The following is a 22955-nucleotide window of genomic DNA, read 5'->3' on the forward strand; positions in this document are numbered from 1 at the left end:
TCACGTTGTTAACATGTAAAAACCATCAGATAATAATGATAATTTTATAAATAATGGAAGGAGGATCCAGTAATATCTATGAATATTTTGATAAAAATCGACACGCTATCTTTTCTGGATGGCTAAAAAGATTTAGGTATTTTAGAAAAATATTTTGAACCAGACATTAAAAAATACAATCACATTTTTCTATTCTTTAAAAATTTATCGTTTTTAAACACGTGTAAAGCTAAAGCATTCAAGAATGCTATAAAACTTAGTATAAACGGTTACTGCCATCTGTATGCATATTTAGAAATCTAGAAAAAGCTTTTTTAACTTTGCTACTTGCCACTAGATGGCGCGATATTCAATAGTCATTAATTAAATTAGTGTATGTAAATAATAAATACTAAAACTTAATATTATGTCCAAGCAATGAATTAATAGTTTATTTTATTTAAATAAAAATAATTAATATAGAAATATCTAAGGAGCAAACATAAAATAGTGTCAATCTCTTACAAGTCTTACAATAAATTAATGACACTTGACAAATGTCAATTGTCAATTGCCAGTGTTTATAAACTTTGGTGAGTTTGGTTCACTAATCACTTTGTTAATTGGTTTCCCATTTTACCAAAAATGCACTTTTTACTAACAAGTTTTCAAAATAAACTTGCTTTGTGTTCAAAATTTCATTAGTTTATTTCGTTTAAATGGTGAAATTAAGAGCAAATGACATTATTGAATGACTAGAATAATTTAAAAAGAAGTTTGTGTAGTTGCTGGGACTAAAAAGTGAAACATGAATCCTCAACTTATTGAGAAAGTTATAAAATCGAACAAAGAAACAATATGTCCAGAGTTCACTTATTCAAATCCTCTCCTGGATCAAAATGTTACGAAGGCGTTATCGAAGAGTTTCGTCAAAATACTCGCATCGGAACAAAATACGAATGTAAATAACAATTTGCGCCTTTCAATTCTAGAAAATATTCGAAAAATATGCAGAATCGAACCGGAAAATCACATAAAATTTAATGAAGATCACACGGAGTTGTTAACAGACTTTTACAGAAAGCATATTCAGGAATCTGGCACAAATTCAAGCAATGTTATAGATAAAGAATTAAATGCATTCCTTATTAGAAACTTTAAGGAGTTAACCATTAACTCAAGTCACAACAGTCATGTAAATACTGAAGTTGTACAAGCTTTGATCAATCTCAATTGTGAAGCAAAAGCAAGTTCATTAACGGATAATCTAATTCATTGGAATGCAAATGATAAACAATCTAAAACATTACTGAATAATTTATGGAATCAAAGTTCAAACGATAGTAATATCAATGATATTGTAATTAAAAATAAACCTGAAATTGAAGAACTTTTATTAACCACAAGTTTGAAGTTATTAGAAGGTGCAAATGATTTAACTGAATTGTCTAATCAACAATATGAGAGATTGTTCAAAACTTGTTCTATAGCCCCATATTGCTTTCAAATATGTATTGATATATTAAATTTACTATTTGTGAGTACAAATTTTGATGTGAAAATTAATGATTTTATAAAATTGTTTATTAGTAATGTGAAAATTAATTGTTCAGAATATGCTATTTCATATTTATATCCAACACATTTGAACCATGTTGTTGTGCTTCTAGATGTAGATTTTAATGAATTACCATCACCAATAAAAGAGGAATATGTTGCAACTGCAGTGAAATATTTAAAGGATGTTAGAACTCAATCTGAGAGTGATTTTATATTGTTGTTGTCCCATTTTCCGCAGTGGTTTAATGAATCAATTTGAGTTGTATTTAGCATAATCTTATATTACTTGTACTATTAATTATACCTTTTTAGACTAGTACAGTACGATTCAAACTTAATGGCGGCTCGGAAAATCGAACGATCTGATGCATAGAAAACAATTTTAGATACAGTAGAACCTCGATAAGTTAAAGTCCAAGGGAAACACAAAATATTTTAAGTTATAGAGGTTTTAAGTTATCAAGGGTCTGTCCATTTTTCACTGCTTCTATAGCTTTTAATTTATCAGCGTAGGTGAGGGTTGTTAGTTTTCTTTTTGGACTAATTTTAAGCCAGTTTTATCACACAGTAAGTAAAGTGATGTTTCCAGGACAACGATCAAAAACTTATGATGCAAGTAAGTCGTTGTCATAAAGCTAACCGCCGCAAAGATTTGAAGAATTTCGATAAAGCAAACAATAGGTAATGTATTGTTTACGTTAACAATACATAGTACACACGTGCAAGCAATAAATACCGAAACTTTTTGTTTTGACACTCTTTCAAAATGACTCATTGACAAAAAATTTTATGTAATAGAGGTTGTGGAAACATTTCTTGAAGTTATTGAGGGCCAATACAGAGATTATTTATTTAAGTTATAGAGGTTGCGTTTTTTAAGTTAAAGAGGTTTTGGGCTCTGATGGGAAGGGAACATATTATTTTGTGAAGTTACAGAGGTTTTTATGTTATCGAGGTTCAACTGTATTACTGGAACGTTAAGGGTCGGATACCTGCGCAATCGTGCATTCGCAGATAACTTCCAAACCGCCATTAAGTTTGAATCAAACTATACAGGGTGTCCCACTGTTGGTATAATAAGCTCCAAGGAGGTTATAGTTTTGCATACGCTGAGTACGTAAAAAATACTTATAAAATTCCAGACGTAGTTTTTTTTCAAATAGATAAATTCTTAAAACTCAATGTGTACACCCATAACAAGCAACCCGCCCAACTTTGCCACCCGCACGTGAGCTATCATTTAAGATTGTTTTCATAGACAAAATGCTCACATTAGAGAAGTGGTATATGCCGGCTGCGCAAAGCTAGAGAAGAAAGCATGGATTTTCAGGAAAAATTTTGCAAAAGCTTGTTTGTTTAAGTATTTTTTACGTGATCAGTGTATGCAAAACTACAAGTCCCTTCGCGCTTAGTATACCAACAGTGGGACACCCTGTATAAGTAATACTTTGTTGTTAAAATATACAGGAACTAGATTTAATTCCACAACTGGGTAAATGCATAAATTAGCTATTCACCTTATATGGTTTAATTTGGTATGTGGAAGGATTTAAATTTTATTTTATCTCTATAGGCTAAAGTTATTTTATAAGAATTACTCCCACCTATAATAAGTATTTAAGAAATGATAACATTGTAAATCAAGAAATAAAAGATGAAATTATTATGTGTTTTATTTTTTTAATTAATCAACTTTTTTTATTAAACCACCAATGATCATGATAAAAATCATGTTTAATTTAAATTACCCACCAATTTATAAAGTGAAACAGTTCTTTAAGCTATATCCAATCATTCAAAGATATTAATATCTGTACATTCCTTCTAAAATAAAATAGACAATAATTTATTGGTGGCTAAGATTTTCCTAAAGTGTAAGTAATTTCACTTTAAGAAAAAAATAAAGTAAATTCTAACTACTTAAGTATCGAAACAACAATCTATAAACGGTCATAAACATATTTTTGCAAAAACGTGTTCGTATCGCAACATTATTATGCTGCATAATCTACGACAGACTATAGACGAAAAAAAAATAAACTTAAAAAATAGCAACCCACTCCATGCTTCAAAAGATCTTAAACCTTACGATAAACCTAGCCTCTTCATTTGAAAAGTAATGTTTTCATGTTTACTCCGAACTCCATATTTCTGTCGCATTTGACGGGCTTCATCACAATGGAGAACCTTCTGGCTCTTATTGAACGTATGCGGCAAGGTTCTAACGTGGCTTCTAACTGATTCCCAAAATGCTAGAGCCCTGTTGCATATGCCACAGTGATATAGGTCTGGACGGATCTGGAAACAGAGTTTTTGTTACATAACAGAAAATCCTTCAATTAGAAAATTTTATCCCGTATTTAGGTATGTGTATACGTAGGTACACATTTGTGCGAAAGCCAAGACGAATAACGAAAACAAGTACCCAAGTAGGTAGTGCGCTCGCTATAAATTGGTATTCGTATTCACAAAATTCATTAGCAACAGTATCGGAGAGAATAAATACAATAATTATTAATTTATTAACTATGCTGCATAAATACAACGATAGTTGACCGCCTCCTTGGTACAGTGGTTGACGCATGAGCGTAGCATCGAGGGGTCCTAGGTTCGATTCCCGGTGGAGACGAAGAAAAAAAAAGTCTTGGTCTGGTAGGACACAGAAGGCTGATCACCTACTTGTCCCTAAAGAAAATCGATCAGTGAAACAGATGTATAATGCATCTGCCCCTTACCCCACTTGGGGACATGGGACTTCACTTATATACAACGAGCTGGAATTACTATACCTATATAGTCGATAACACTTACCAGTCGAACGAACTCCATTCCATCTTCCGAAGGGAATACATGACAAGCCAACAATTTCTCCTTATGGGTTTTCGTTTTATAATGCTCTGTAGCAGCATTCCGATCTATTGTAACTTCGCAAACAAAACATTTTACTTTCGTAGCTTTCTTCCCTATTTCTTTCATAAGCATGAAACTTAATTCGTCCACAGGAAGATGATCTTTAATGTAATACATTCTATTGTGTTCAACTCTGTAGATGTGCGACAGAAAAGACACCATTTTTACTTTAACTGGGGGAGGTTCGTCATGATGTTTAGACTTTCTAACGCCTTTATACTCAAGGAATGCTCTGTGACGCAGCCCTTGAACATGATCAAAAGCTTGTTTCATGTGTGCTGAGATGTAAACATCGCATAATGTACAATAACCCCAACTACCTCCCCGATTCAAGGTTATAAAGTTCGATTTCCCAAACTCTGCGAGTTCATGCCTTCTCTTCCCATGGTCGACGACTTCGCAAAACTTTACTTCATATGATTCCTTGCTACTATCTGAATCATCGGTTTCATTAGATGTATGCTTATTTCTATGTTTGAGCATAGCTTCAAGAGAAGCTCTCACTGTTTCTTTACACTGTAAGCATTCTGCTTTATTCTTGGCAGTGTCAATGTTAAAGAATAACTTTTGAATTGCAAATAGAGCGTTTTCTAGTTCTGGATCGCCTTTTATCAATTTGCGATCAGTTTCGCTCAATACGACTTTGGCTTTAAATGTGACGTCACATTGTTGAGCCCAGTGTGTCTCCAACGATGTGTTGGGGAATGCTTGGCAGCATAAGAAACAATATAATTTATTGTCACATATCTAAAATTATAAAAGCAGGTACCTAATACATAATTACATATTTCTATAGGCTTTAAATTAGCTTTCAGCCCGCGGCTTCGCCCGCTGTGTTACAACGTGTATACATATAAACCTTCCTCTTCAATCACTCTATCTAATTAAAAAAACCGCATCAAAATCCGTTGCGTAGTTTTAAAGATTTATGCATATTTAGGACTCTCCCTATGTATGCATACTATTCTCTCTCTATTTCTCTCTAGAATGCGACTTTACGTAAGTTCTGTGCCCGTCGTGACTTCGTCCGTATAAACTTATAACTGTACTACTTACGAAATGCTTACGAATAGGTATGTGAACAGTGATTCGAGGTGTTTCGTCGAGGAGGCGAATGGCGGAAAAAAATGTATGTATTATCTGATTACATGACAAAATTCCACCGCGTTTTTCTATGCATTGTGACGAAAGTACGGTCGCGAAGTAGGTACGAATATTTTACAAAATTCTTCGTAGTTTGCGACTGTTCACTGTACCACAGTTACTTACTCAGAGTAATACTAAAACAAAGTCTGCAAAACTTACCTGTCTATAGTAATGCTCCTGAAAAGCTTTCGTTTCACACCCGATCAGATTAATTATATGAACATTCAAAGTTATGTGTATGGACACATTACGAACTGTTCTTTTGCACAGTGTGCAATAATCATTTTTAATGCCATGCCACTGTAGAAGATTAACTTTCAATTGTTCAATAGAAACCGTATCATCCCCAAGTCTTGTAATACCCAAAGGTTTCTTCTTATTAGCACCTTCTGGATTTTTCTTGTTATTTTTGTGAGAATCTTTTTCTTTGTGCTTTGAGACGTTGATTGAAAGTTCGTTGCAAACTTCACAGTAATAGTCATTTCTAACCTGTACATTAAAATTAATTTTATAAGGATAATAATTTATGTGGATATTTTTACGTTCCTACATATTACGATATTAACGAAAATTTTTAATACTTAGCACTACATAAACTAACAAATATAATGGAGGTCATTTAATTATGACGTCGCGTTTCAAACAATGCATTTCATTCCTCTTTAAAAATATATAGGTACTGCAGTTAACATTATACATAATATTATTTATTTTATTAGAAAATAGAAATAGCTTAAAATATTAAGAGACTTACTTTATAAATGAATTCCGTACGAAAAGCGTATTCTTGAGTTTTTAATTCTTTTCGATGTTTCTCCCATTTGAGATGTTTATCAACACTTTCAAAATTTTTAAATGATTCTTGACAAAGTAAGCAATGATAATCTATTTCTCCACAAAGGACGAAATTTTTATAGTATTTATTCATCTTGGCCCAAAGGTCTTGGCCTTTTTTCTTGGGAATAGAAGAATAACGTATACAGGAAAAATAATGAGGGTAGTTGTTTTGAATTGTTTTCCGCAAAACAAATTTCAATATCCATAAACAATAGATCGCTAATACGAACTATTGCCATTATACAAAATAAAATATTAGTTATATAAGTATATAAAAAAAATTGGTAATAATATACGGTATTTTATTTTAACAGTTATATAAAATATAGTTTAAAATATTTAACCATTATATTGTTTAAAATAAGCAATCAGCACAAAAATATCAGGGTTGTCATGTATAAAGTGTCTGTTGTCAACTGTAAATTGACAACGACATCTGTCAGAAATACCGTGTCGATGCCCCACAAGCGTCGAATGTCGATTGCCGAAGCATTTTTTTATTGAAGTTGAACAGTGAAATCTTTATTGTAATTATTTACAGTTTAAATGTTGGCCCAGTATCCAGCTAGATAACCTTTATCAATACACCCTTTTTATTTTCTACACTGAAATTTGTAAGGTAACAAATCGCAGCAATTAGTACTATATCGAGTTTGTTTTGGAGTCTCAAAATGAGCAAGCGCCGTCGCGCTTCCTCCGTCGCAAGCCGGGGTGCTGATGGCGACGACAGCGATGATGTAGAACTGAGTAACCCTGGACCACCACCATCGAGGAAGAAAAAGAAATTGGAACCGGTGAGTGCTAATGTGTTGCCGCGTTGTTACGTGGAATAATAATTATTGTTCGTTCTGTCGTGCTGTGTAAGATACGTAATTCGGTTTGTTTATATCTTTGAACTTTTTATTTATTTGTTTATAATTATTACTATCATGCGGTATGTGCTTTGTGCGAAATTATGCATGTACCTTCATTACTGTACAAGCACAAATAAAATTCAAACACCTCATTCATTGATTTACTCATAGTATAAAAAAGTTTTTGTAAAATTTGTGTTTATGTGTGCTAGTATTTTTTTTTTTCATTTCTTGCCAATTTTATTTCACATAAATACAAGCGCTATTACTAGACATAAAACCTCCATTCAGTAGAGTAGTATTAATATTAAATTGACCTCTTTTCAATACCTAAGTGTGTAACTGTGTAGTTTGATATTACATAAATCAATGTTATGCACAAAGATGCTAAAGCAAGTTTTGAACAAGTTTTGTTTGTTACATAATCATTCAATTTATTTTAATTCTAGAGTGAAATATGCCAGCAGTTGTATGACACAATAAGATCATTCAAGAAAGAAGATGGAACGCTATTATGTGATTCTTTCATCAGAGCGCCCAAGAGACGCCAGGAGCCGCAGTATTATGAAGTTGTGTCACATCCCATTGATTTGTTGAGAGTTAGTAAATTACTTTTAGCTAATAATATATAGTATATACATCAATTGGCTGTTATTACTACAGTAGTAAAGACATAATATGATGAATAAATTGTATAGTACAATAGTTTAAAGAAAAGTTTAAATATCATTTTAATTTAGATATAACAGTTTAAACAGGCTGCCAGAAATACAATGAAAAGTCATCATATTTTGTTTAATTCTTTAACAAAGATTCCTGGTATTTCTATAATCCTTATAGGATTTTGGTGGCTCAATCGGCCTTTGGAAACTAGAATTTTGTGTATCTGCAACATTTATATACATTTATAGCTTGATCTTATTTCATAACTGAATATGATTTTACCAGATGTAAAACTAATTTCACATTTTATATTTTATTCTTTCTTCAGGTACAACAAAAACTAAAAACCGACACATATGAGGATATAGATGAATTGTCCGCTGATATAGAGCTACTCGTGAATAATGCTAAAGCATTCTATAAGCCTGATTCTGAAGAATATAAAGATGCCATAGAGTTGTGGAAGCTCTATACTAAGAATAGACAAGCACTTGAGAATGGTATGTTTTGATTTAAAAGAATTAACTTCAAGTTATTCCCATGTTCAATATAGAATTGATTTTTTGGAATTATCACATTAAAAAAATAAAGATAATATGGGAAACCAAACACATGGGAAAGATAAACAAAATTCAAACAAATTGTGTGAAAGAAAAAATATTTTGATTTAATAACTAATATAGCAGATATATGTAGGGTGGTGGCACCAATTATCGGCCATGTCAACTTTTTTTGAACTTTGACTGGATGTAATTTTTACATTAATAGCTTTTTCTTTCTTACAGTGCCTTTTTTGGGTAGAGAGATATTGAAACTCCATTACTACATTTGCAAAATTACGAATCCATTGTTACTTTATTAAATATAGAATTTTTATTTCGAATATGCCGATTTCCCTCAATATCGGCCACTAACACCAAATTAACACCCTAATATCTGCCGTCTTTGGCCCTAATATCGGCATACCTTTTCTAAGGTGAAGTTAGATCAATAAAACTTAAAACTGGTAACATTTTTATTATCAATTGAGATACAAATCATTTTTTTAACTCACCTATCATGATTGGTCTTTTCGTTACATTGTCTTAAAAATTAAAAGTAATGTACCTAGTTCAGTATTCTTCAGACAAATAAAGATATGGGATTAAATGAGACTTATGTCCATCAACTAGAAAAAGAATTGGTTTGGAAATGTTATCAGAAATCACCCAATGATTAAAGCCATTTGCAACATATTCATAGAATACTACGAGTACATACACTTCTAGTCCACCCACTATTTGATAAAACCAAGAAACCAGGAGGATGGTGTGCTATTAACGATTACTTTAGGTGGTCTACGGATGTAGGGAAAACAACCATGGGAGGCAAAAATTTTCCTTATGCAGATATGACTAGCAAAACAGTTATTGTTACTTTTTCACTGCTCTTAGCAACTTCATAAATGTTCTTCCATCCCTTAGGCCCTATTACTTTCCCTGTCTTCGGACAAATACTAAAGCTCGTCTCATCCCTATTAAATATTCTCAGTGGATCTTGTAATAGGTATGTCTTCCGTGTCCGATTGATTTTAAGTCATCAAACCACTTTCTTCTGTAACTACAGCCCTGGCCAGCGTAATAGCTTCTGGAGCCTTTTCAATAAGAATTGAGTCTCTTTTTAAAAACAAGGAATACCACTTTTTCCCTGAATTTCCATTTTAACCCCTTATTGCATGAATTATTAAGTAGATGAAATAAAAATTATTTTTTTGCAAAAACGTGTTTATTAGACCTTACAATATGAGATCAAATTGAGAAAAAAAATTATTTACTTATATTATAGAAAATATGAAACGGCGCCATATATGGACTCGTATGCAGTGTTTGTTGTATTTTTTCTGTCATATATGGCTTCGTATGCAATTAGAAAAAAGTAACTAATTAATAAAATAAAATATATTCCGGACTAATTTCACACACATGGTTGCTAAGCCCCAAACTAAACTTAGGCTTGTATCCTGAATGCTAAGTCAACTGATATACTACATATATTTTACATAAATCCTATCCTACTAATACTACGAAAGTTTGTGAGGATGGATGTATGTGAATGTGTTTGTTTGTTACTCTTTCACGCAAATACTACTGAACCGACTTCAATGAAATTTAGCACACATAATTTAGAGGGTAACTTGGCCTAACACATAGGATAGGTTTTATCCCGGAAATCCCACGGGAACGGGAACTATGCGGGGTTTTCTTTGAAAAAGCGGGCGAGGCTGAGGGCGAAATGTTAGTACTTTATATGGATACCTACCTAAATAACACCCAGAATCACAGCCAACTTATACTTCGTGAAATTGCTTAAAACAATTACGTTTGTGATTATAACATAAAAACACGTTATATTTTTCACATATCGTGAAGGAACGAAATTGGAACAATATAGGCATATCTGACGGGTTCTTCCAAATTGGGTAATGACTAATCCCATCAGATCGTACAGAATCAAAGTGAAAATCTAGATGTCTTGCAGGAGTTTTTCGTAGCTTTTTTGCGGCAATTTGCGAGTCAGGAATACTGAGGAGACTCCAGAGATGCCGATGTTCATAAGTTTTTGAGAGACGACCACGTCTTTTGGTAATAAGAGCTTTCCCTGACTTTGGCATTTGCTCTGAAACGGCTAATTAAAAATCATACAGTGGCATATAGCATGAGTCTGTATTTATTGATGATGATATGATATTTACATGCTTAGCAGTGAGATTAAAGTGTCCAGGATCGATACTGGAACAATCAGTGAAAGTATCCTTGAATGCATACCGAGCCACATATGACATAATATATTTTGGACGGAATGCATACGAAGCCAAATATGACAGATTTGGAAAAGTACAAAAATAACATGATAAAAGCAAAAAAACAACCAAACCAAATGTTTTACCTTATTTTAGAAAGACTAAATAATGAAGTAATATTTTTTTTCATGGCTTTACTTACCTTTTTGATATTGAAATCTTAATTTGAAAATCACGGTTTTTTCCGCGCACCCAAACCGTCGCACGCGCTAGACTAAATCTATAATATATCTGATGGATAATATTTACACTGTATAAATTAATTACATTTCAATTCTCGATGAAATGCTGTTTAAGATGTATGGTAGTTTTTTTAGATATTGTTTATAGTTAGCCTATAAAAAATTCATGAACTTCGTCGTCCATAGATGGCTTTGTATGCGGTAAGGGGTTAAACAGATTGGTTCGTTTATCATCTTTTATAATATTTTAACGCAATTGCGGTTTTCCTAGATCACGTTCCTACGATAGCCATCCGTATCAACCATTGAACAATTTCTTCTCCTTCATTTTGGTTTAAGACGGTATCTCTTCCAACTGTGCAATCTGTGTCTATTCTTCCATGAAGTCTATCTTGTAAAGTGGTCCTCAGAATGTCGTATTGTCGAGATGCTTCTCTGATGCTCATATTTTGATGGCATTCACTGCCTCTATTGTTTTACTACGGTCAACAAAAAGGAAACGTTTGCAATGGTCAACGTTTTCCTTTTTGTTGATCTTTTGGGAGTTTTGATTGAGACGGCATGATTTTGGCATAGCTCAACAAAAATTAAAATAAGTACATCTTGTATCACCTCCCTAGTAGAAAAGGTTTTACTAAGGTGGCCGTTATTACGCATCGATTCGCTATATATCGGCCGTAGCTAATAAAAATCGTTTTTAGGCGGCCGACTTTAGGATCTAGTGATCAAACGGAGCTGTTGTTTCATTTCTAACCTTATTAATGCTACTGCTGACATTTAAAATAGCTAAACATGTTATTTAAAGTTTTCATGCATTACCCCAATATCGACCACCCGGCCGATATTGAGATTTATCAATAAATATAGATCCCTAATCTCGGCCCCGCAATTATTTTATTAAAAAGACAAGTAAATGTAAAAACGCACTATCTTATCGAAAATTTGACTGTTTTTCTTTAAGAACATAAAATTAAATACTATAGGTTTGTTTAATTCCATTAAAATACTTATCCACGTAAAGCGTCGACTCAGGGATTTGACTCAGCAATGTCGCCAAATCACGCACGTCTGTACCTTCGCGTGCTCTATGGCCAACTGAATGTTCCACAGTTGAGGTACCCGCACCCAAATTTGGGAGGTTTTGCGTATGTATATAGAGTAACTTTTTGCATAAAAACTTTTATGATTTAAGATCGATTTTTATAGTTATATTCAATTTTCTCGAAAAGGCCGATATTAGGAGACGGCCGATAATAGGAGACTCCACCCTATATGTTTTTAAGACAAAAATACTAAGTTGTTTTTATGCTTTAATTTCTTCAAATTGTTCTTACTATATTACAAGTATTTGCTTTTTGTAGGTGATGAAATAAAAACACCAAAACAATCACGCAATGGTTCGTCAAGCAGACGTTCAGATGTGGCTGAAGATATTTCCGAGACATCGACAAATAATGACGAGGACAATGTGTTTGAAGAGCTTTTTAATGCTGTGAGTTTTGGTCTTGCTTTTGTTATATAAGCTGGAAATGTGTAATATATATATAAAAGAAAGAAGTGTTAGTTACTCCACTTATAACTCAAGAACGGCTGAACCGATTTAAGTGAAAATTGGCAGGGATTGAAAAGATCAGTTTAGAGCCAGAAGAAGGACATAGAATACTAAATATATACCACGGGCGAAGCCGGGGCGGACCACTAGTAACATCTAAAGAGCCTAATCTTGGCCATATGTAAATATTAAAAATATGTAATAACGATTCGAAAGTGCTTCTAAAATAAGTCTAATTGAATAAATAAATGTTTGAGTTTAAGTTTTGAGTATGAGAATTTTTTAGAATTTTTACTCAAAGAAAAATTAAATCAAACATTATGAATCATCACGTCTAAAGAAGTTTCACTTCAATGATATATTCATATTTTTCTAGTTCGTGTCCGCAAATGTAGACGGTCGACCACTCTACGGAGCATTCCAATTTCTACCATCGAAACGGCGCTATCCGGAATATTATGAAGTTATCGACTCGCCGATTGATTTAAAAACGATAGCTCAAAAGATACAAGCGAGCGAGTATTCCAATTTAACTGAATTGGAAAAGGATCTACTGCTTATGGTCAGGAATGCGTGCAACTTCAACGAGCCGGGCAGTCAAATATATAAAGACGCTAAAATGTTGAAGAAGGTAAGTGAATAAAATACATACAATATGTAATGTGCTTTCTTTTTGGATGTTTTGGCAGTTTTCTTGTTTTTAATACTTCAAAAAGTTGTTTGTGTTATCAATATTCATTTTTAAAGTGATTCATTTTTAATGTTAGGATACTTGTAGTAACACTTTAGAAAGAGAAAGATATAAAAAGAGATGAAGAAGGAACAAAATTATAATACAAAAGAGGGTTTTGTTTTTTGATGTGACAACGTCTTATAATTCGATAGCCGGCTGCACGCACGAAAAAACATGACTCATGCGGCGTTACCTCGCTTGAGGCGTTCCATGTAAGGCTTGAAGTGCATGCGAGAGCGTGGAACGAGCGACAAAGTAGCACAATCGGCCTTAAGACGTTGCGTTGTCACGTTCAACTATCGTCAGTAAACCGACTTTACAGACAACCAATTTTTGATACTTTTTTTTTAAATTGTTTATTATTATCCATTTCAATTAAATAATGTTCTTTTCCAGATAATACAATTGCGTAAACAAGAAATAGACCAACACGGACGCAGTGGACCGTCAAAGACATCAGAACGTATAAGAAGCAAGCGCTCATCGAGGGTTGTACCGATCTTGTCCAGTCGAACTATGGCCATATTGGAACCGCCAGAGTCTGATGGGGAGCCCGAAGTTAAGGTAATTTTCGTGAGTTTTGACTTTTAATACTTATATAGAAACTAGCTTTCCGCCCGCAGCTTCGCCCGCGCAGTTAAAGAAAAACCCGCATAGTTCCCGTTCCCGTGGGATTTCCGGGATAAAACCTATCCTATTTCCCGGGGTAAAAAGTAGCCTATGTCCTTTCTCGGGTATCAAAGTATCTCTATACCAAATTTCATGACAATTCGTTCAGTAGTTAAGGCGTGATTGAGTAACAGACAGACAGACAGTTACTTTCGCATTTATAATAGTATGGATTAAATTTGATGTTGGTTTTTATGTGAAATTTATTAGCGAGTTCATGCTGATGAACTAGCAACTGTGCTATATGTGATTGAAAGAAAACTAGATTGACTTCTTTGTTTTGACATGCTGACTATACCATATGTATGCTTTTTAATGGCCCTAAATTCATTTTTCAATAATTAATACTTTTGAAATTATCTCTTATCAATGTCAGACTAATTTCAGACTCAATGTCGGACTGTTTTTTGAAAATTCGATAATTACTTATATTGGATATTTTTTATAAAGTAGTTTTAGAATAATAATAATAATTAGAAGTTTATAAGGTAGAAATGTGTAATTAATTTCCTCTAACCCAGGATATAAAATAAATCATGCACCTACCTACCTACCACCTAATTAGAAGTTAGTTGTATATTTAAGGGCCGATTTTTCAATCGCTAGTTAAAACTTACCCGTCCAATAAAGTATTACACGATAATATTAAAATGTCACCTGTAAACAGTCAAATACGGGCAATTAGAATACATTTTGAAATGGTAGTTTAATACGTTATTTGACGAATAAGTTTTAACCAAGGATTGAAAAATCAGCCCTAAAATAAACTTTTATTATTATTAAACAGCATTCAGAGGATAGCGAAAGTGACGAAGATAAGAATGACAATGAAGATTCGCCGCAGTGGAAACTTCTTGAATCTGTCAAGAATCATGTAGGACCAAATGGTATGTTATTTTTATTTTTAACCACAGATTTTTAAATAAGTTTGTGATGTTAAATCTTATAAATCGTTATATTTTAAATATATAGAACCATTTTCTAATTCAAACAAATCTAGCACACCACATTTACTGGGCATGCATGATAAAATTTTGCTTTTAAAATTTACTGAGCTAATTAATCAAAATGTTAAAAGAATATTAAATAAGTACACATTTTCATAATGACATTTAGTCATTGACGTAAACGTTGCAAATAAACTCACAATTCACTCATAGTGTCTGAAGCAAAACTCTGCCTACTCGTCTCTGAGGTTAAATTTTCTGATGAGCGAATAATAGATTCGTAGTTTTTGCCAACTTAATAAGCGATTGAGAGTCAGTTCTTTATAATAAACTAATTCTCCGCGGGTTCGCTCGCGTTTTCAAAGAAAAACCCGCATAGTTCCTGTTCCCGTGGGATTTCCGGGATAATACCTATCCTATGTGTTAATTCAAGTTATCCTCTTTATGTGTGCTAAATTTCTTTGTAATCGGTTCAGGAGTATTTGCATGAAAGAGTAACAAACATACATACACATACATCCATCTTCATAAACTCTCGCATTTATAATATTAGTAGGAAGTAGGATAGAATGAAATGTATAGCATTTATTAATGACTATTTCAGGTACACCATTAGCCGATCCATTCTGGAAGCTTCCATCGCGTCGGGAATATCCAGATTATTACAAAGAAATCAAAAATCCTGTATCCTTAAATCAAATAAAAAACAAAATTCGACGAGGAAACTACGGCACGGTATCAGAAGTGGCGGGAGATATGAATATAATGTTTGAGAATGCTAAACAGTATAATGTGCCTTCGTCTAGATTGTATAAGGACGCTGTTAAATTGCAACGGTAAGCTGTTGTTTGGTTATGGTGCCCTGGTACTTTTATAGATGTGTAATTTATGTTTAGAATTTAAATGTATGGATTTTAATGCTTTATTACATTATATTCACTGTATGTGTTTATTTAAATACGAAATACATCATTTATTATTCGATATGTATTAAATTCGAGTGGAAACCTTCTTTTATAAGAATATGTTTGAGAACGCTAAACAGTATAATGTGCCTTCGTCTAGATTGTATAAGGACGCTGTTAAATTGCAACGGTAAGCTGTTCATTGGTTATGGTGCCCTGGTACTTTGAGAAATATATTAAGAATTTAAATGTATGAATTTTCATGCTTAATTACATAATATTTTGACTGTATGTGTTTATTTAAACACGAAATACATAATTTATTATCCGAACTGTATTAAATTCGAGTGGAAACCTTCTTTTATAAGAATAAATACTTAAATTATTCTAATAATGTTTGTAAAAAACTCATAAGGCTTAAAAAATCGTATATTCTATCCTTGGTTTTCATAATAATCTTTACTACATAGTATAAAACAAAGTCGCTTATGCTTAAATCTTTAAAACTACGCAACGAATTTTGATGCGGTTTTTTGTAATAGATAGAGTGATTTAAGAGGAAGGTTTTAGTTTATTAGGTTTTAGACAAAGCGGGCGAAGCCGCGGGCGGAAAGCTAGTATACAAATATAAATACATTCATATTAATTATTTTACTATGTATATTCAAAAAATGACTGATTTTTATTTCTCTTCTATTATTCCTACTGGAATTGTTCTAAAAGGCATTTTATTTCAGGATAATGCAACAACGTGTGCAAGAGCTTTTAGATATAGTACAGAGCTCGTCTAGTGATGACGAAAGTCTATCGTCAGTTAAGAACCAAGTCAACACGCCAAGACCACGAGGTATTTATTAATATTTAATTGGAAAAATGTAGAAAACAGCAATAATTTATACTTTTTTCAATCTATGTGTCCGTGATAACAACTAAACTCACAAATAAAAGATCGCCAAAAAATATCCGAGCGCCGTTGCCCCGTTGTATAAAACATTAATCGAAATGAACACCTTATTTCGTCACAATACTGATTGTACAAAGTCGATTCTACCTCATATTAAAAAACTCGGCCTTATACACGTGCGGGCAGAGTTTTGCTTCGGACAATTTTTGAGCTCGATTGTTCCATAACTAATACATATATGTATATAATTGTGTATATTTAAAAAAAAAGACGTGTGTCACTCGGGGACTGCCGCGGTAAAGCTATTGCATGCTATGCCTTCAAGCCACACCTCCGCGCCCGTCCTCGTGGGGAGCGTGAGGTTATTTCGTTACGCAATTTCTGGATTCTGTTCCCGCGCTAAAGGCCCGCGATAGAAGCTATGCAATAGCTTAATAATTAAAAATTTGTTTCAAGGCCGTCCTCGTGTGAATCCTATACTACCATCAGCAAGTCCCTCACCGTCCCCGGCCCTTAAACCAAACATGCCGTTAAAGAAGAAATTGCACTATATATCCAAGCAATTGGTTGAATTCACGTGCTCTGATGGCAGACAGCCTATGTTGTTGTTTATGGAGAAGCCGAGCAAGAAATTATATCCGGAGTATTATAATGTGATCGATCGACCAATTGATATGTTGATGATTGAGGCTAATATTAAGGTAATGCTATTGAAAATTTACAGTTTCTAAAATTGTCAAATAACTCAGGCCCCGGAATCACAGACACAATAGAAAATCTATTGTGTCGTGGACCGATCGGGCTGTTCGGGGCTCAATGGGTTAATAAATGCTCTAAAGTGTCATGGCATGTGTGAGTTTTTCTATGATTATTTTAATCTATACTAATATTATAAAGCTGAAGAGTTTGTTTGTTTGAATTCGCTAATCTCGGGAATTACTGGTCCGATTTGAAAAATTCTTTCGGTGTTAGATAGCCTACTTATTGTGGAAGGCCATATATATCATCACGCTAAGACGAACAGGAGCAGAGCACAGCTACTAGCTAGTGTATGATATATTTGGTTGTTCGTGAAACAGATTTATATAATTAAACATACGAATTGACTATACAATTAAATATATATTTATAGCATACAATATGGGTACAAAAAATAATTATACATTTACTTTTGAAATATTACATAAATATCTAAGATTAAGGTATTGAAAAAATACAGCATTCTGTCGCATCAACGCGCTACGTGTGAATATAACCTAAAAATATCATAACATTTATTTTACATAATATAATCTGTGAAAAAAACAAAAATAAAATTAATCCAAATTCGAATATTTATTCCAGAACGATCGCTATTTATCCATAGACGAAATGGTATCCGATTTCCGCCTAATGTTCTCGAATTGCCGCCAATTCAACGAAGAAGGTTCAATGATATATGAAGATGCGAACCTTCTAGAACGTGTTCTAAACGAGAAACTAAAAGAACTACATAGTAGTTATGAGAGAAAAACTAACATAAAGACTTTCAAACCGGCGAAGTCAAGGCAACTGACGCCGTTCGAACAAAAGTTGAGGACGTTGTATGATGCTATACGCGACTATCGAGATCAAAAGGGTATGTTTTAATCATTTTATTAATGATTCCTAATATTTTAAACAAGAAATATTCTTTTGTTTGAGATTTAAATAGGTTTAACTGAAATACTGAATACTGGATTGATTTAAAAACATATTTTTACAATAGAAAGCTATCTAACACTATTGTGTAGAAACGGGCGACATTGTTATAAGCAACTAGCGCAACATAATCTATACTAATATTATAAAGCTGAAGAGTTTGTTTGTTTGAACGCGCTAATCTCAGGAACTACTGGTCCGATTTGAAAAATTCTTTCGGTGTTAGATAGCCCATTTATCGGGGAAGGTTTTAGGCTATATTTCATCATGGTTAGACCAACAGGAGCGGAGCAATGCGGGTGAAACCGCGCGGCACAGCTAGTAAAATATAATTACATTTATAAAGTAACAACAAAGAGGAGAATTTGATTGTATATTTTTTTGTAGTCGATAAACTTTAAAACAACTACTATTTAATTATGAAATAATTTTTTGTTATTTTCGTGTGACAGTTTTTATCCTTTGTCAAGTAAGGCGACCCGACATAAATAATTTTTTAAGTGAAAACTTCTTTAGCGGCGTTGAGCACAAATATCAAACATGCTCAACGTTAATAATCAAGTTTTCACTTCTGCCGGCACTCCCGGAGTGCAACCCGTCTTTTTTTTTTCAGCAAACCGCCAACTAGCGCTCATATTCATGAAACTGCCAAGCAAAACAGAATATCCAGATTACTATGAACTTATAAAGAATCCCATAGACATGGAGCGTATTGCGCACAAACTAAAGAACGGAGTCTATAATTCTGTGAACGAATTGGCTTCAGATTTCATATTAATGTTTGATAATGCGTGCAAATATAATGAGCCAGATTCGCAAATATATAAGGACGCGTTGATTTTGCAACGCGTCTGCTTGCAGACTAAGCAGATGTTGAGGTGAGATTGTATTCAATGTTTGATATTAAGTGGGATTAGATATTATTATTTTTTCTTTTTGATGATTTTAATTACACCAAACATATGTATGAGGATGAGGATATAATATAGTTTTGCAATGTCAATAGTTTTGGGCTTTTTGGTGATTTAATAGTATATGCATGAGAGAATAAGTGGCATTGAATTAAATGAACATAGATTTTTCAGCTTTCAATTCAAATGTACTAAACATAATTGAGTCTAATTATCAACAAAGATGACATCCTAAATTCCGTTTAGTTTTTTTGTTAAAATTATTTTTAAAATATTAAAAACAGGACATGTTATAAGTAAACATTTTTACCGAATTCTTTGCAGAGAGGACGATGATGCAGTGCCAGATGTGCCAGCTGCAGTGCAAGAGTTACTTCTCAACTTATTTACCACTGTATATAATCATCAAGATGAAGAGGGCAGGTAAATAGATATGATTTTTAATTTTTTTTTCTAATTAAAAGGCTTCTTCTTTAACCCATTGAGCCCCGAACGGCCCGATCGGTCCACGACACAATAGATTTTCTATTGTGTCTGTGATTCCGGGGCTTGAGTTATTACATGGTAAGGAATACCTTACATACGTAAGGAATACATTACATAATAATGTAAGCTTGTGATACATATATTTTCATCATGTAAGAAGCGCAAGAATGATTATTAATAAGATATGATTCGAAAAAAAGCCTATCTCTGAAGCAAACATTTTTCAAGCTTATAAATTATACATATTTAGAAAAACAGAAATTTACAAAACTTTTTGATACAATTTACGAAGTGTGAAGATTTGTACAATTTTTCTTAACTATGGAATTGTTTAAGAGAAACAATATTTAAACCTAATAAATCAATGAATCAAGCTTTCCATTAAAACAAATTAACTGAATAATAATGTTATGATTATGAATCATAGAGTTACAAACAATCAATCATCATTTACATAAAATTACCTCTTTAATAATATTAGTTTTTTTTTGTATATATTCCAGATGCTATTCAGACAGTATGGCAGAATTGCCGGAACACGACGAATCGTCCAACGGTGAGAAAGTTCGAGCTATTTCCCTTGACCTTGTTAAGCGCAGACTTGACAAGGGTCTGTACAAGCGGCTTGATCACTTCCAGCAGGATATGTTCGCTGTTTTTGAAAGGTTTGTGGTAAAGGACATTGACAGTTTTTGTATGGGAGGTGGACCAAGTGCTGCCCAGAATGAAGACATGGTACATTTTGTTCCTCAGGCCAATACTAACATGTAAACCAAAGCGCATCAAAATCTATCCCAGGAGTCAAGAGAAAAAAAATGTTTTGTTTTGAATTATTTATTTAAAAAAAAAATGATTTTAAGAAAAACATGTAATAAATACACATTTTTTATGTGTAACAGGTACAGAATACGATACAAAATATAAAATACTGCATATTGGTACAGAATACAATAATTATACTAATCATCATCGTCGTCGTCATCGATAATAATTCTATCTAAGAATAAAGCAGGGCACCTTATCACGTCCTGGTGCCTAGCCCACCCTAAAAACCATACTAAGCACATGGTGTGCGCACAACAGCCGATAGTCCTCCGACCCGTAAAACATGTGCAACAATAGTTCCTTATGGCTGCCAGTCTGGCTATTGCTGGAATCGACTAATATATAGGAATGGTAGACTTTAGACGATGTATGTCTACTTCTTAAGTTAAATCTGAAGAGGTGGACATTTTCAGACGGCATATTAAATGTTGATAGATCGCTTAAATCTCCGTTATATTGTTGGATAACAAATGTTTCTACATTTCGTATATGCTCGCTATAGTAACTCGGAGCGAGTTTTATTTGGTATGTACCAACTGCGAATAAAGTCAATTCCTCAGCGGTGAGAACTGGAAATACATTGTTCTGAACAACATTAATGTTATCAAAAGCGACTCTGTTTCGGTTTAGCCTTTTGGAATAGACGTAATCAGCCAAATCATTATTAGAGTCCATCCCCTCTCTAACTATATTGATGAAATCACGGCAATGAGGATTATCTAATAAATCCACATGAAATGCATTAGTGAGCTCAGCGGCGATTTTAAGATCGGAAAAAAAGTGAGGCAAGGATATGTTGCAGTATTCCTGGCGAAATAACTTGAAATCCCGTTTCAATCTGCCGTTTACCACCTCCACGGGCCATCGACATATGGTACACATTCGTGATTTTTTTATATGTTTTCCAGGGGGGGATATTTTTTTTAATATTTTTTCTTTATGTATATTAATGCTAGGATCACATTGCAATTACATTCATTCCTGGGCAGCACTTGGTCCGAACACTGGCAATGTCCTTTATCGTTATAATGTTTTATTAGGCTACTAAGTTGGGAAGTAGAATTTAAATGTTTAAAAAAGTAACATATTTTCATTGATGTTTAGTTAAGTTTTATTTCTGATAATCAATGCGTAACTTATTGTTTATGGTACACTGTGTTAACACACAACAATATAATGTTACAATAAAAAAAATGTACCATTAATGGTACATTTTTGAAGTGAAAACTTCTTTAGCGGCGTTGAGCACTTTTTCTGTAATGGGTATAAAATCTTAAACTCGCGTCAGGACACGTGACCTGATCGAAAAAGTGTAAGACGGATACCATTCCAAAATATCAAACATGCTCAACGTTAATAATCAAGTTTTCACTTCTGCCGGCACTCCCGGAGTGCAACCCGTCTTTTTTTTGTATTGTCATTATTGCATTTGCTCTTAATAAAAGGAGCTCCAGTATTTTTGTAAATCAATGTAATACAATCCATCCATTTAAGATAAATTCTTTATTCCAGAGCCCGTCGTCTCTCCCGCACGGACAGTCAAATATTCGAAGACGCAGTAGAACTTCAAGCATACTACATAGAACAGCGCGATATACTCTGTAGGAACACATTAGTTTCACCCGCACTTAACTTCACGCGTGATACTATGACGACGTCCGTGGAACTGGTCAAACAGTGCAAATTGTTGCAAGAAAACGATGATGATGATGAAACTAGGTAAGGATTGTTTAATGAAAAATGTTTAAAGAATATAAACCCCGCTCTGGTAAGGCGAAATATGGGGATTTGAATCCAGCCTCGTGATCGTTATTTTTTTATTCTTTAAAAAATTCTCATTTGAATGAATAGTTTAAAGTCGTTCCAAAATTTTAAAAAAACTTCACAAATTCTAATAATAATTTCCCGAAAAAAGTGCTATAGCAATAAAAAATAATTTACATTATTTATACATATTATATTTTTATTCTTTCTTCATCAATGAATGAATATAACCAATTTGCCTTGTACGAGCAAGCACGTCCAAAGTGCAATAAGGCGCTTTGCTTGCATATTGCGTAACTCAAATTGTTTCCAATATTTTAAACTTTATATTATATTCAAATCAGTTCATCGTCGACGGTTTTTTTTTTTATACTAATATAACAATAATTCACACCAGGTCAAGCACAGACGAGTCCTTACCCGCTGGTGGGGCTCCGCCCCAAACTCAGTACTGCAAGGGCGAGTTCGTTTATGTACAAGCAGATAGAGGAGCCCGGGAGCCCGCCATAGTGCAAATAGCAAGACTCTTCACCAACGCGGACCACGTGCCGATGGCCTATGTGAACGTGTACTATCGGTGAGTTGAGTGTCTAAAAGTTAGTTAAAAGC

The 22955-nt window shown here is 33.5% G+C and overlaps 3 protein-coding genes across 4 annotated transcripts in view; 2 read left to right on the top strand and 1 right to left on the bottom strand.

Moving 5' to 3' along the window:
* Positions 1-573: 573 nt before the first annotated feature.
* On the top strand, positions 574-1863 carry LOC149898278 (uncharacterized). Its single transcript, XM_090115568.1, has one exon. It carries the CDS (start codon positions 788-790, stop codon positions 1796-1798), a length of 1011 nt encoding a protein of 336 aa, XP_089971694.1. The 5' UTR covers positions 574-787; the 3' UTR covers positions 1799-1863.
* Positions 1864-3624: 1761 nt separating this feature from the next.
* On the bottom strand, positions 3625-6523 carry LOC149898279 (uncharacterized). Its single transcript, XM_090115652.1, has 4 exons — positions 6350-6523; positions 5755-6084; positions 4351-5196; positions 3625-3837 (listed from the first exon to the last, which is right to left on the bottom strand). The coding sequence occupies exons 1-4, from the start codon at positions 6521-6523 to the stop codon at positions 3625-3627; spliced, it is 1563 nt and encodes a 520-aa protein (XP_089971778.1).
* Positions 6524-6881: 358 nt separating this feature from the next.
* polybromo (protein) overlaps positions 6882-22955 on the top strand; it is a 42677-nt gene continuing 26603 nt past the window's right edge. Inside the window, exons 1-16 of one of the 2 annotated variants that reach the window (XM_090115648.1) lie at positions 6882-7226; positions 7736-7885; positions 8278-8449; positions 12332-12462; positions 12899-13153; positions 13652-13828; positions 14712-14811; positions 15476-15707; positions 16514-16623; positions 17137-17381; positions 18025-18298; positions 18974-19238; positions 19596-19694; positions 20261-20422; positions 22095-22301; positions 22744-22923. In XM_090115648.1, coding sequence (XP_089971774.1) covers positions 7104-7226; positions 7736-7885; positions 8278-8449; positions 12332-12462; positions 12899-13153; positions 13652-13828; positions 14712-14811; positions 15476-15707; positions 16514-16623; positions 17137-17381; positions 18025-18298; positions 18974-19238; positions 19596-19694; positions 20261-20422; positions 22095-22301; positions 22744-22923 — 2882 coding nt within the window. In that variant the 5' untranslated portion in view covers positions 6882-7103. The remainder of the gene's footprint in view (positions 7227-7735; positions 7886-8277; positions 8450-12331; positions 12463-12898; positions 13154-13651; positions 13829-14711; positions 14812-15475; positions 15708-16513; positions 16624-17136; positions 17382-18024; positions 18299-18973; positions 19239-19595; positions 19695-20260; positions 20423-22094; positions 22302-22743; positions 22924-22955) is intronic. The other variant, XM_090115649.1, reaches the window with a different exon arrangement.

This window comes from Colias eurytheme, chromosome 23, assembly GCF_061535395.1.
Source record: "Colias eurytheme isolate Ceu_HAF_F1 chromosome 23, ilColEury1 Martin Lab GWU primary, whole genome shotgun sequence".
Classification (NCBI taxonomy): Eukaryota; Metazoa; Arthropoda; class Insecta; order Lepidoptera; family Pieridae; genus Colias; species Colias eurytheme.

Bases quoted from the DNA above. Each gene is read 5' to 3' on its own strand.
- LOC149898278 (XM_090115568.1), top strand. From the start codon at position 788: ATGAATCCTCAACTTATTGAGAAAGTTATAAAATCGAACAAAGAAACA.
- LOC149898279 (XM_090115652.1), bottom strand. From the start codon at position 6,523: ATGAATAAATACTATAAAAATTTCGTCCTTTGTGGAGAAATAGATTAT. The intron at 6,085-6,349 runs GTAAGTCTCTTA...TTTAATGTACAG, and splicing joins GTACGGAATTCATTTATAAA to GTTAGAAATGACTATTACTG. The intron at 5,197-5,754 runs GTAAGTTTTGCA...TTATAATTTTAG, and splicing joins AGGAGCATTACTATAGACAG to ATATGTGACAATAAATTATA.